Source organism: Falco biarmicus, chromosome Z (assembly GCF_023638135.1).
Source record: "Falco biarmicus isolate bFalBia1 chromosome Z, bFalBia1.pri, whole genome shotgun sequence".
In the NCBI taxonomy this organism is placed as follows: Eukaryota; Metazoa; Chordata; class Aves; order Falconiformes; family Falconidae; genus Falco; species Falco biarmicus.
The window spans coordinates 38081096-38094683 of NC_079311.1; the positions used below are offsets into that span (position 1 = coordinate 38081096).

General features: G+C 39.3%; 1 protein-coding gene across 2 annotated transcripts in view; it reads left to right on the plus strand.

The window, feature by feature from the left end:
* Positions 1-13588, plus strand: part of SHC3 (SHC adaptor protein 3) — a 103969-nt gene that overhangs the window by 27575 nt on the left and 62806 nt on the right. The window contains exons 2-3 of one of the 2 annotated variants that reach the window (XM_056325540.1): positions 9661-9748; positions 10644-10805. In XM_056325540.1, the coding sequence (XP_056181515.1) occupies positions 10656-10805 (150 nt within the window). In that variant the 5' untranslated portion in view covers positions 9661-9748; positions 10644-10655. Of the gene's footprint in view, positions 1-9660; positions 9749-9989; positions 10806-13588 lie in introns of those variants that run through there. The other variant, XM_056325539.1, reaches the window with a different exon arrangement.

Below are 13588 nucleotides of genomic sequence, written 5' to 3' on the forward strand. Positions count from 1 at the left end.
TTCATGGTAGTTGTAATAACAGTTAGAGAAGAGGCTTAACCAGCTGCTTCACTACATATAATAATTTCATAACAGTATAGATCCTTACTCTTTCCTCTCCTATTTGAAGTGGATAATAACAGCAGACAATCAACATTTATACAATGCTAACATGTTGACTGTAGTGGTAGTGTTCGGTTAGTCTTGCAGGTGTGCCGTCGCTTGTTGAATGACCTGGAGATAACAGCACTGTTGTTGCCAGCAGGTAGTAAGGCTGGTTGTTTTCAGTGCATCAGCAGGATTTTTCCTTCTGCTATACTTACTACTGTAGCAGGCCTTCTCAGGCTGTGTGGAGGCTTCAGTATCCTTTTTCTCTTTCTTCCTTCTGGAACAGAGAGCTGGGGTCATTGTCTCTGCCAGTGGCATTTCTCCTCCACCTCTTTGTACTGGCATCAGTGCTTCATCGAAGCCCAGTTCTCAGTAAGCACCATGATATGGTGAGCGCCATCAGGCTACAGACTCTCATAGCTGACCATTTCCTCCCATTCTGGGATAGCTCCTCTGACCTTGATACCCATCAAATAGCTGTGTTTGGCCAGTAGGCTTCAGTTTCTGCTTGTCTGTTCAATCTCTGGCCAAGTTTTTGGCTCCAGCCTCTCTCCTGTACATCCTTACTACATGTCTTTGTTGTTACCTGAAATCTTGTCCTCGCTCACGTGCCCAAAGTCCTTTGGAGAACTGCTGACCTTCATAATATCAGCGGCTTCCATACTTTCTCAACCTTAATTGTACTGAAGCTTCTCAGGGGCTTGTCTTGCTTGAGCAGAAACCCCCAGATTTTATGAGGGTACCTAGAGAAAGTCACTATATACTTCTGTTTTGGCAAAGAAATGCACAAGTTGCTGTGGATGACTATAGAACAGCACACACATCTTCTCCATTCTGCTGCCACTCTAAACTTTTTTTAATCTTTGAGTCCTCTTTAGAGTGAAGGATTCTTGCCACTCCTCTGGTCTGCTTCAGTGCATGGAGTTTCAGAAGGAGTTTCTCAGTCTTCTCATCTGCAGCTGTTTTACTTCTTGCCTTTCCTCACATTACTAGCAATGGAATTTGTAAACTTCTGTCCATTAAGTGATCATGTAAACAGCTATTTAAACAGCTATTTAAATTCTGCCACCCACCTCTGCTTCTTTACCAGATCTTTCACAGGTTGGCTACCCTGTTTGCCTGTCTAGGTGGTCCTGCTTAAATGTAAGAAAGGCAAGCAACCTAAGGATACATCCTTAATACACACATGCACGTGTGCATACCTGCGTACACGCACATATACACGTGTCTGTGGATGCCTCTTCCTCGTGACTATTCCCAGAAAGAAGTTAACCATCACTTCAGGTCAGATAACAAGCAGCATTAACGTAAACAGGTACAGTGACTCACACCAGCAATTTGTACAAATAATGCAAAAGTACCCCACATCCTGGATTTGCCAGGATGAGGGCTGATGTGAATAACCCTCCACTGGCACTGTTATCCACTGCGGCACAATTGCCAGAATTCTTTCAGTACAAGCCTGATCAGTAATGGCTTTGCTATAAATAGAGCACGGCATGTAACTCTTTGCTTGCCAAGAAAATCTGTGTGGTTTGGTGGCACAAGTTAGTGGGTTGTGTTTCAGGGTGAAGAGTATGCCAGTGGGTATTAGGTGTTTGTCCTGGCCTATGCAATTAATGAATTTCCTCTCCCTTTTCATAGCCCTTGACTGCTTATTCCTACGCTCGCACTGCCTTCCGTTCAATTTGTTTAGTGAATCAGCGTCCAGAACTGATCTGGTTGAAGAAAACAACATTTTTTTCTGTGTTATTCTTTAGCCAGATGCCACAGCATACATTTTATGGCAACACAGCAAAGGTGATGCGGTCAGTGACAGGAGGGCAAGAGCAGGCTGAACAGCTCTGCTACTGCCACAAAATCTTTACACATACTGCCAGAATTTTTGTCTGATGTGCAACATAAGACAAAGGTGGCCATTTATACCCTCTGTTGTTTTTTGGCTCTTTTCATTTTGATCATACTCCTTTAATTAGGGGAGGGGGAACCTATGGATTTGGGAAAGTTGATGTTTTTAATGGACTGCTCTCTGCTCAGGCAACGTACTATTAGCCCTGCCAGATGCCAAAAGCTACAAAAAAGAGCACTGTGCATTTCTTCTTTTCCATTGCGGTTCTTGCCAGTATTTAGCTACTCTAATAAAAGAGTGGGTACTGGATTATAAATCTTCTCGTGGTGGTAAATTTATATACATACTGTATATGTAAAAAATTATTTTTGCTTGCATTTAAAAAGGGAAAATATTAATAAACCAATTTAAATTTTCATAAAAGTGAACATGGTTTTTGAATGGCAGCCAATGAAATATCATGTTTTAATTATCTATACCTCATACACATTTTAATCAGTTTACCTAGAAATCTTGTACAAAAGTTCAGAAACAATTGAAATTCCCAGACTTGCATTTAGACTGTGAAACCTGCGATAAAATTCCACTCCTATTAAAGTCAATAGGAAACTCATCAAGTCAGAACTTCATATACAGCTTTTTTTAAAGCAACTTTGCAAACTGTTCCTAGGGACAATAAGATATAAACAGAATAAAAAGAAAGTACTCACACACACACACACAAAATTAACAAAAAAACCACCAGAACAAAAATAGGCACCTTATTACAAAGTAGAAAAGAGAACAACTGAATTATTAAATGCATCTCATGAATGAGAACCAAAAAGATGCTGGATTAACAAACAAGTAAATGACTAGCTTCCCATCAAAAGAAGACAGCAAAAAGAGTTCTTGCATAATTTGTCAGTGAACTAGTTTGCTATTTTACTCCAATTATTTTGATTCTTTAAAACAAAAACACTTGGAGACACTTGGACGTTAATGCCTATATACCCAGAAGAACTGGGTATATACATTCCCATCAGTATGAGTGCATTGCAGGACCAGAGAGAAGGTTATGGGCCTCTCATTACATTATTCACAGTGCAGTACAGTTTGTCAGCCATGTGATAGTTTGTGGACACAGAAGAAAACATGGCTGGGAGGTATTGCTTTGGGAAGCGGGGTCCCTGTCTAGGGTGATGCTCCAGCTGGAGTGTGTCTCCTGGTGCAGAGGGCTGGCAGTAGCTTGGGGCAGGGAGGAGTGCCTGCATAGGACTGTGGCAGATCTAGGCAGCCACACAGACATGGCTGAGCTTTAGATTGTGCTTGGGATATACAGCCTGCTTACACTGCTGCTACTTCTCTTTCTCACCTCCGGCTGGCTCAGAGAAAGCAAGAATTAACTGTAAAAATTTAGGGTTTCGCAAGAGCAGGTCCCATGTTACAAAGTTGATTTAGTACTGGTTTGCAGATTTAATGCGCTCCCCTGTCTGATCCTGCCTTACAAAAGCTTAGTGTCATGTTCAGATTTGGATATTATCTCAGATCCATCTTTACTCTGAACTTTTATAGTGTGTTGACTTTTAACAATAGGCCCCCAGGAACCACTAATGGAGCACAAGGAGTTACAAGTTTCATTTTCTTCCGACTATTTCATGTTATATTTCACAGAGTGAAAGTGTCTTAAGACAGAATTGTTTCAGTATTTTCAACTAACAGAAAAAATGTCCCTCTTGTTTAAGGTCAGCTTCTGGCTCAAAACCTAAGCATCCACACAGAAATTTGTAGGTGTATTTCAGATCTTGATTTATATTCCACTGATGTAAATTAAGTTGGAAGTTGATCATTAATGATTAATGATCACTGGTTTTGAACAGTAATACTTCCAGCAGTATGGTTTCCCAGAGAAATAACTTGCAAAGCCGGAGATAATGCTCCCATTTACTGGTGCAGCCCACCCTTAGCAATAAGGTTGCCACGGGAACAGCAAAACACTGATTGGGTGAGAGAGAAGGGGCGAGAATGAAAGGGAGATGGGGGCATTTTACAGCAGGTTTTTGTCAAAATAAATCAACTAGAATCTGTTAAGGGTCGGGGGGAGGGGGGGAGTGGGGGGGGTGGGGGGGAGGGCAGGGCATGCTTGTGTGCTAGTGGAGAACCATACCCTCTGTCTACAGGCCTTGTGGTTTTTTTATGGTGGCTGGGGTAATTTTTGCATAGGACAGTAAACTGAGGTCTGATGCAAACAGCCAGTATGGAGAGAAAAAAAAAAAAAGTAAGTGATGTCAGCCCTATGGTTTTTTCCTGCAAAATATTTTGAAGTAGAGGTATATAGCCATAGCTCCTTTTAATGACACTGATGGAAACCTCAGTGTCTTTCAATATTTCTGTCAGTTATGCAGTGAGTCTCTCTTGAAATCACAGGAGCATGTAACTGAGCTCTGTGTGCAGAAGTATCAGAGACACAGAGGTAGACAGAGTATGATGTATTAAGTATGTACAAACAGAATAGGTAAATTATTTAGAAATATTTTTTTATTGAAATAGCTACACACCTTCATAAGGAGGTTAGATCATAATGCTTTTTAGCTTGTCTTGATGTTATCTTGCTTGTCTGTAACTACATCGTCTGAGGTATCGCATAAATAAAGCTGGATTAAGCTGATTAATGCATGGATAAAAGATTGCTGGTATATATCTAGCTCGTGCGAAGAAAGCTGGTATTTTCCCTTGTCAATTAATTAAGAGAAGAAGTGTCCCCACAGGATATTAGAAGCCTTTGTACTATTGAAAAGCTATTGTTATTATTATTATTATTATTATTATAGGAATTGACCATTTGTGATATTAAAGATCCTACAAGAGAATTTACTAAAGCAGAGCATTAACACTTATGTCCATCATATTACAATGTGAGGAATAGCATCCTATTTCCTGATGGTTTACTGCATTATAGTGGCATTAATTGTTTAGGGCTTATTGTAAACAGGAGTGTCAACTACGATGGCCCTATTGTTGCTCTGAAATGCAAGTCTGTTCCCAGTGTGCAGTAAGCCAATCTTCTGCACTGAGGCGAGATACTGTTTTATTACAGAGTTGTGCAAGTCTGGATGCTAGCAAACAAAGCTAGCATACTGCAGTACAAAGCTACAAACGTTATATAAAAAATCTTACCACACTTTCCCTACCCAGAGGGCAGATCCGTATAGAAGATTTGCTATACAATTGCATATGCATTACCTAACTTATTTCACTACTACACACGCTCTCTGTGGAAGGGTCTTTTAGTGAGCCTAGGTCTTTCCCTTAGGGGGTGTGATTTTAGTAGCATAATGAAGGTAGCTCACTTCTAGGACAAGGCTAAAGACGGTAAGGGCTGACTAACCAGAGTTTAGTATGAACAAGATAGTCTAAGTACATATGGCTTGCATCTTGAACATAGGATGTTCTTTGTTTTGTCTTTCCCAAGGCTGACTCCCTTGATTAGAAGTCCCTTCATTCATCATTCTTGACAACTCTAGAGGGTCAGCTTGACCTAGACTCTGTGTACATATTTGTTTAACAGATAGTTAACCACTAAATCAGATTTCAGCACTAAATCAGAGTTCAAGAATTTGGGAGTTTAGACAATGCTGTGGCTACTTTTTGTGTGCTAAAATTAAAACTGATACCAACATCTGTATTTAAGTTTGTCTGACATATTCACTGTTTCTTATAAATTAGCTAACCCAAATTCAGTTTGAATTTTTTTCCCCAAAGTCATTGTCTTTTAATGATTTTTAAATATATTTATTTATATATTATAATAATTATATATAAGTATATATTATATATAATAATAAAATAATTCAAATATAATATTTATATTTAAAATTAAAATATGCTCATTTTAAAATCATAGAATGGTTTGGGCTGGAAGAGACCTTAAAGGTCATCTAGTTCCAACCCCCCTGCCATGAGCAGGGACACCTTCCACCAGACCAGGTTACTTAAAGCCCCATCCAGCCTGGCCTTGAACGCTTCCAGGGATGAGGCATCCACAGCTTCTCTGGGCAACCTCTTCCTGTGTCTCACCACCCTCATAGTGAAGAATTCCCTCCTAATATCTAATCTAAGTTTATCCTCTTTTAGCTTAAAACCACTCCCCCTTGTCCTATCATGACGTGCCCATGTAAAAAGTCCCACTCCAGCTTTCCTGTAGGCCCCCTTTAGGTACTGGAAGGCTCCTATAAGGTCTCCTCAGAGCCTTCTCTTCTCCAGGCTGAACAATGCCTCTCTCAGCCTGTCTTTTTTTTTTTTAAATTCTCTTTAGTCCACAAGGAATTTTACTACCACTGGGCAGAAGCTGTGGAAATGCAAATAGCCTTTCAGCTGAATTTTGACAGTTTCTAGCACTTGTTTGTATAGAGTACATATTTAACCACAGTGTGTTACTGGAACTAGGTATTTTTACTGATCCTGATTATATAGTTAATACTTCTCTAAACATAGGTCACTAAAAGTCATCTTTTTTGCATGTGGCAGAGTTTCCTATTACAGGCCATGGAATGCAGCAGTTGCATTGCCATCATTTCCTCTTGATGGTGGTCACACCATCTCACCTGATTTAGGTTGTGTATTGAGAATGTCTCCTACCTTTGCATCTGCAGCAATTTAAATCCTTTTAAACTGAATCCTGACAATGGAAACAAAAGTGTCATTTCTCCCCTTTCCTCCCTCTAATCTTGCCCCCCCCCCAGTATCTTTTTTTTTCCCCCTACCCTTTGCTGTTAATAGAACTTACTTGGTTCTGAAATACATGCTGCAAAGGTAAAGATACAGAAGGAGACACAGGTGGCACCAAGGATAAGCCCCTGAGAGCTGCTTGGAGGGAGAAAAGGAGAAACAGTCACATGAGACACAGACTGTGTCAGGGTCAGAGGAGGATCCATGATAAAACAGAACTGAAAAAACAACGGAGCAAAAATCTGAAAAAGAGTAAATGGCTAGAGATGCCAAAATTGCCAGTAGTTCGTAAGAAAAACTGTACTTAGAGGAAGTGTACAGCCCCTCACTGTGCGTGTATTGCTAGGATTATGCATTATTTTGCGTTTATCAACATTGGATTTCCACCCGCCATTTTATTAGAGGCAACAATGAACTCATTGTTTGGCGGACGTTTGTTACTTATGGTGGCAGTGTCTGGCTCATATCCCTGTGGAAAGAAAAGCAAAAGACTAATTTTCAAGTTGGATCCACTTTACTAGCTGACCTAGCATAGGTGCAGATAGAGAGATTAGAGAGATACGGCGGTTCGAATGTCAGTAGTGCTATAATATTAGTAGTTACAAGCTTGTTTAAGGTTGGCATCGTATAGTCAGTGTGTGAGCTACAGGCATGTTGGAGGTGCCAGAGACACTAAAATGCTCTGGGAATAGCTAGAATTCCCTAGAATAGCTAGAATCCTAATTTTAAGTCCAGTTTCTGCCTATTACAAAGTCCCCCAATTTCTTTCATTATTTCCTGGAGCTGGATTTGAACCTGCTGCCTGTAGGGCAAAATCATCTACTTTTTCTAGTCCCAAGAACTATAAAAGGCAAGGTTTTAAAATGTTCAGTTCTCCCAGTTTAGGGCCAGATTCGTAAAGACCAGTTCCCAGTCAAACACTGAAATGAGCACCAGGTTTCAAGCGGTGGGTAATTCAGTGGCTGCTACTCCTTTTCAGTGTCTGATGTCAGATTTCCAGGAGACCTCAACATCCATTGGATATCTTGGTAGGGTTTCTGTGTCCAGTAAAGCCATGTCAGAAATTAATCCTTTTGCAGTGCTCTGGGAAGCTTTTATCTTGTAGCTTTCCATCTGCCTCTCTTTCAGATGATCATATTGCTTTTAAATATCTACTCTGCTAATAGAGTAAATAAGTATATGCTTTTTTTTTTTTCAAGCAGTGCTTTGTGGTTTTTTGTTTCTTTGGTGTTTTTGGAAGATTTTTGGCTTTTTTTTGTGGTCGGTCTCTTTGGTTTTTGGGTTTTTTTGTATCGGGGGTCTCTGGAGTCAAACCTGTAAAATCTGTGAATCTGCTGGTGCACAGAGAGAGCAATTGAACATCAAACAAAATGTGCACATTCACGTTCCCATCCTGGATGTAAATGAACCGGCTGAATGAACACTTCAGGGAGATACCCAGACCTGACTCCCCGGTTTTCCTCACCTGCCGCCCCTGAGGACGCCCCATGCATTTCTCCAGCGACACCTGCTCTTCCACAGGGGCTTTGCAACCCGCCCCCTTCTGCTCAGACGCGGGCTTCATTTTCTGGTGCTGCTGCAAAAAAGGTGCCGCCTGTGCTCGAAATGGGATCTTCCACTATTTAGCAAGGCTTTGCTGAATGAGTCATCAAAGCTGGCTGGTATTGGCTGGGCTGGTGAGCACCCAAGGGATTGCCTGGCAGAGGCTGCGAGGCCTCGCTTCATTCACAGAAATGTGGGGATGCTAGCCAGCCCTTTCATTCACACACACAGAATCTCATTCACATTTTGCAGTTTCGCTAGCCGCTTCTAATGAAGAGAGCCGTTTGGGAACAATAGGGTTTTCTGGGCAGTAGAGACACATAAAAATAGGCTATCGTGTGTATATTTGCTGTTGCTATGCTAGGAGGATGAAGAGAGGAATGAATGCTCTGTGGATGCTATAGCAAGTTCGCAGTGTGGTGATGAAAGGCTATTCTGCAGATCACTAGAAACCTGCTTTTACACTGACTAGGATATTGCCATTACTCATCACTGCTGGGATAAGAGGTGCTGACTTAATTTAATGTGTCACGAATATACTAATTAAATACCTGTATTTGAGCTGGTTGTTTCACTGTATTTGCACTTTGTATACTGCAGCCTTTAGTCATGGGAGAGGGAAGGAATTCCATCGGATTTTTCCTTTAAATTGTGCTGCAGTTAGTAATTTGTTTAGAAAAATAACTGCACTATAGAACTTCTCTGGTCTGATTTTGTTTATAATGCAGTATATTGTCCTACATCCAAAAAATGTTTTGCAAGGAAGATCAATTTCTAGAAAAGAGCCATATGGCTTGTGATGGGCATTGTGTATCACAATGCTGTACACATTTTGTATTTAAAAAAAAATGTAGGAGAAATGAAATATCTGTTTTCTGCATGTCTTGCTACTTCTCGGATCAAGTGTTTGTGGCTTACATTTATGTTTAGTAAGATCTGGTGCATTTTTTTTTTATTTTTCACTGCAGGATGTCAGTTTGCTGCTGCCTGGACTTTTGAATATTCTTTTAGGTTTTTTTCAGGTTTTCAGTATTAAATAAAACATTCCAGTGAATTGAAGATATTATTCTTGTTTTTCTTCAGAGTGAGTATCAGTGGTGAAAGAAAAAACATCTGTTAAGCCTGTTGTTTGGCATCAGAAAAATACTTTTCTTTACACATAGGTACTTAATGTAATTCCTGCATTAAAATAGAAGGTTGTTGTAGAGTAACAGGGGAGAAGGATTTCTCTGTATATCAAAAATTGAATGTAACAGTTTCTGTGAGAGACAGCATTGACACAAAGGCACTAGTAAAGTCTGTTAGACTGCTTCTGTGGAAGAAAATGTGTATATTCCTTAGTTCTGTCATCTGTTCTGAAAACCTTTAAGGTGCCTGTGTTTTGCTGGAGGGGGTGTGGGGGGGGGTGGGCAGGAGGGGGTGTATATATGTGTAATTATCCAGGTATTTGCTATCTAATTGTGACTTCTTTATAGATTCCCAAATATGTGAGGTGGAAGAACATTTAAACAGAAGAATGAAGTGTGGTGGTGTTTCATAAAGGCTGTTAATTCAGTTTTAAAGGTAATTGCCTTTGGTACCAAAAGGGTGGGGGGAGGGGGTGGGGAGGAGGAATTAAAGGTTGGAAGGAAATACCTGTTTGAGAAGATAGGAAAAGGAAATTTGAGAATTGATTGGTGCTAGCATGCTCTAAGTGGGTGGATGGTTTTTTTTTTTCTTTTTCTTTTTTTTTTTTTTTTTTTTTTTGCTACAGGAAGTGATTTGCAGTGTTCACTGAGCCTTTTGTTGAAAAGGGTCCTTCTCATTTGTGTGAGTCATGCTTTTGCTGTGAGCGAGTTGGCAGCTCTAAGCAGGACTGGGATCTCTGTCACAGAAAACTGTTACTTCACCCAACCTTAACGGGGAACCATCAGAAATTTCTTAAAAATATATTTTTTCTTGTTCTTCCTTATACTCTTTTTTACCCCAAAATCTTGTTATCCGTCTGTGTTGTTATGAATCGCCTGCTATGTTAGCACAGACATCTCCTGTGTTGGCATCAGGTTTGCCAGAACATATGCAGGAAACCAGATAGAAGGGCATGCTTCAACGTACCAAGTATAACCGCTTCAGGAATGATTCAGTGACATCAGTTGATGATCTTATTCACAATTTGTCCATGAACAGCAAGGTCTCAGCAGTTGCTACGACTTCAACAGCATCTTCGTACCTGGTCTCACCAGAGGTTCCCCGCAAGGACCAAGAAGATGGACCCACCACCCTATGTAACCTCATCCATAAAGTGTCCCACTTGAAACTCTCTAACACAGGCAGCCTTTTGGGTATCAAAAACCTCTCCTCTGCAGTAAAGGAACTTGCTGTCTCCAGGTTGCAGGGAAGCTCGAGTGCTTCTAGCTCAGCAGCAGGGGCTTCAGACAACACATGTAACCTTGTCTCTGCCACTTCGTGTTCTCAGCAGGACGTGAGCAAGATGAGTATGGGGAAAAAAACACGGTCAGATGAAACACACCCGGGAGGTGAAGACTGGAATCAAAGTAGCAGCTTTGTCAATAAACCCTCTCAAGGATGGCTGCACTCGAGTGAGAAGATCCTGGGACCTGGTGTGACGTACATTGTGAAGGTTGGTCTGATTTATTCCATTCTCTGTTTTTATCAATGAAAAATTTTCTGCTGGTTTTGGTGACAGACTAGACAGGCTGAAAGGATCTCTATTTGTATATTCTTTTTTTTGTGCATAGTGCATAGTATACAAATGCAGGAGGGCAGGGCTGGCAAGCTTGGTTACTTTGTTAAATTAGAGCAAACCTGCAGATAGGTTCTTTGTCAGGTAATGTTGTACACTGTGTAAAAATACTGTTCCTAAGATAAAAGCTGGGTTTAGCTGAATTTAGGTTTTCATTGTAATCTGGCATACTGTATATATCTTGGATAGGTTTCAGTATGTCTGGTGCAATACATAGGAGGAAAGAAAGTCTCCTTGATATGTGAAGAACTGTTAATCTTGCATGATATTTTTTGAGGTTTGAAAATACCTCTAAGGACATGTGTGTTTTTAAAGCAAAATTGTATTTGAAATCTTAAAGCAGTAAGGCACAGAGCGCAATTCTTACTGTGTTCCACAAATAGAAATACTGTTGTGGGTAGAACAGGAAAATGCAGCTTGTTTTACATAACGAGAATTCAGCCACCTCAAATGTTATTGCTCTTTTCAGTTCATTGATAGAGCATGTCAAGAGAAGAATATCCTAAGTTTACAGGGTAATATTTCCATATGCTTTGAAAGTATTTTGAAATAATCTGTTAAATTAGAGCCTTTGAGAGAAGAGTATGTGCAGTGTTTTTGTAGTTGGGTAAGGTTCTGGTTACACCTTCCAGCACAGTGTGCAGAAAATGTAAAAATAACATTATTGTCCAGAATTTGTTCTTCAATCACAGTGTTTTATTTGCTGAGTGATTTTTGTACCTTAAGTGTTAAACTGTTTTGTAGGAGACTATTAATAAGATTACAAGTCTATTTTTAATCTTGATTTATTTTGGGTATAAAAGTCGCAGTATGACTTTATATCAGGATGTTTTAAAACTGAGTGACAGCCTTGTTCCTTAACTCTCGCCAGTTTTTTTCAAGTCTCATCAAAAGGACAGTGCATATTTAACAGCTGGAGCACTAGGAAGCAGTTTTCATTTCTTTCTTGTAGTGGTGATGGTACATTTTGCAAGTGATGGTAGACTGAGTAAGTTGGCTAATTCAGAGCACTATTGAAATTGTACTGTCTTTTTTTACTAATCTGAAATTTACTGAAACTACAAAAAAAGTCAGTGCTACCTTTCAGAACATAAACTGCTGATCTGTTACTGTTTGAGAAGTGTCTCAATAAAAAAAACCCCACTGATGCTATGTATAGTGGTGCTGAGACCCTGTTGTTCTTCTGCACAGAAATATTCTGGTTAATGAAGGTCATTTACCATTTCCCCATTAGCTCAGGGAACTCAAATATTTTATTTTTTAGTTTGCATATGATGCTGCAAGTAGGCAGATAATGACTGTGAGAATTCACTGCTGCTGTTTGTTTTACCTGAAGCTATCGTTATGAAGCAGAACAAACACTGTATTCATTTTCTTAATTTTTTCAGTGGTTGACCTTCTGTATGCCAGAGGAAGCTGATATCCTTGAATTGAAAAGAGAATTAAAATTATATACAAGTGGACTTAGAGTTAAAGTTAATAATTAACCCATATCTAACACAGATAGTAGAACAAGTATTGTAATCAGTGCAGCTGATGTCAAATACATGAAAGTGTATGTATACACATTGTTTATTAGAATTTTCAAAATAAATCGTAAGCAGCATACAACTTACATTTTAGGTGTTTGTTAATGTCATTAAAATGTATGGAATCTAGATTATTGCTTGTATTAGAAAAATAGTGTTATATCTTTACCTTCACGCTCTCTGTCATGTGGAGTCACAGAACATGGCACTAAATGTAAAAACAAAGGTTAAAAATAAATATAAAAATCAGTGGTTAATGAGTGAATGAAAATAAAGTGGTCCTGGTTAGTTCATAATTTGTCTGTTCATTAAGTGTCTCAGAATTTTCCTCAGCAACTGCAGCATTCACATAGATAAGAATAGAAGTGCAGTTCCCACATCATTAAACATTGTTAGTTCCCAGGGCTTTTATGCGTTCAGACCATCAAATCAATACACAGATAATGTACACTGAAGGGAAACATTCCTTGGATACCTCATGGCTATATGGACTATCTGGGGGACTCGTACCATGTTTAATTAGTACCATATGCCTTGCAGAAAATTCCATATGCCATTAGTTAAATGAGACAAAAATTAATTTGTTGTTAACCAGCAAATCTTTTATCATTTTGTGTGTAGATGTGCACTGGGTTACTATTTTCTCATTAATACACATCTAAAACATGAAAATTATCTATGGGATAGGGTAAATTGTAACTACTGAGCAGTTTGATAATTCACATTGGAATATTCTGAAGTAAGAGACACAAAGTTCGTATGTGCAATGTATGACAAATCTGCTACTTTATTGCTGTCCCCACATTTTCACATATTACCCATTTTTTACATGGGCAGTTAATTCTAATGCTTACAAATGGGTGTAGGACTATGGTAAATAGGAACTGTGTTCTCATCTTCATGGTCTGCTGCAATGGAATTGTTTTCAGCCATAAAAGTACTGCCACGTTCTGTATTTTTTTTCTCCCTGTGGATTTCGTATTGTGTTTTTATACATTATTTTAATAGGAAAATTTTCACAAAAACAAACCCGTATTTTTGTAACAAGTAAGACAATTACTGTAGTCATATTAGGGGACACAAAGTGGTGAGGTAACTGTTATTTTACTTAACACTAATGCGAACAGTTTA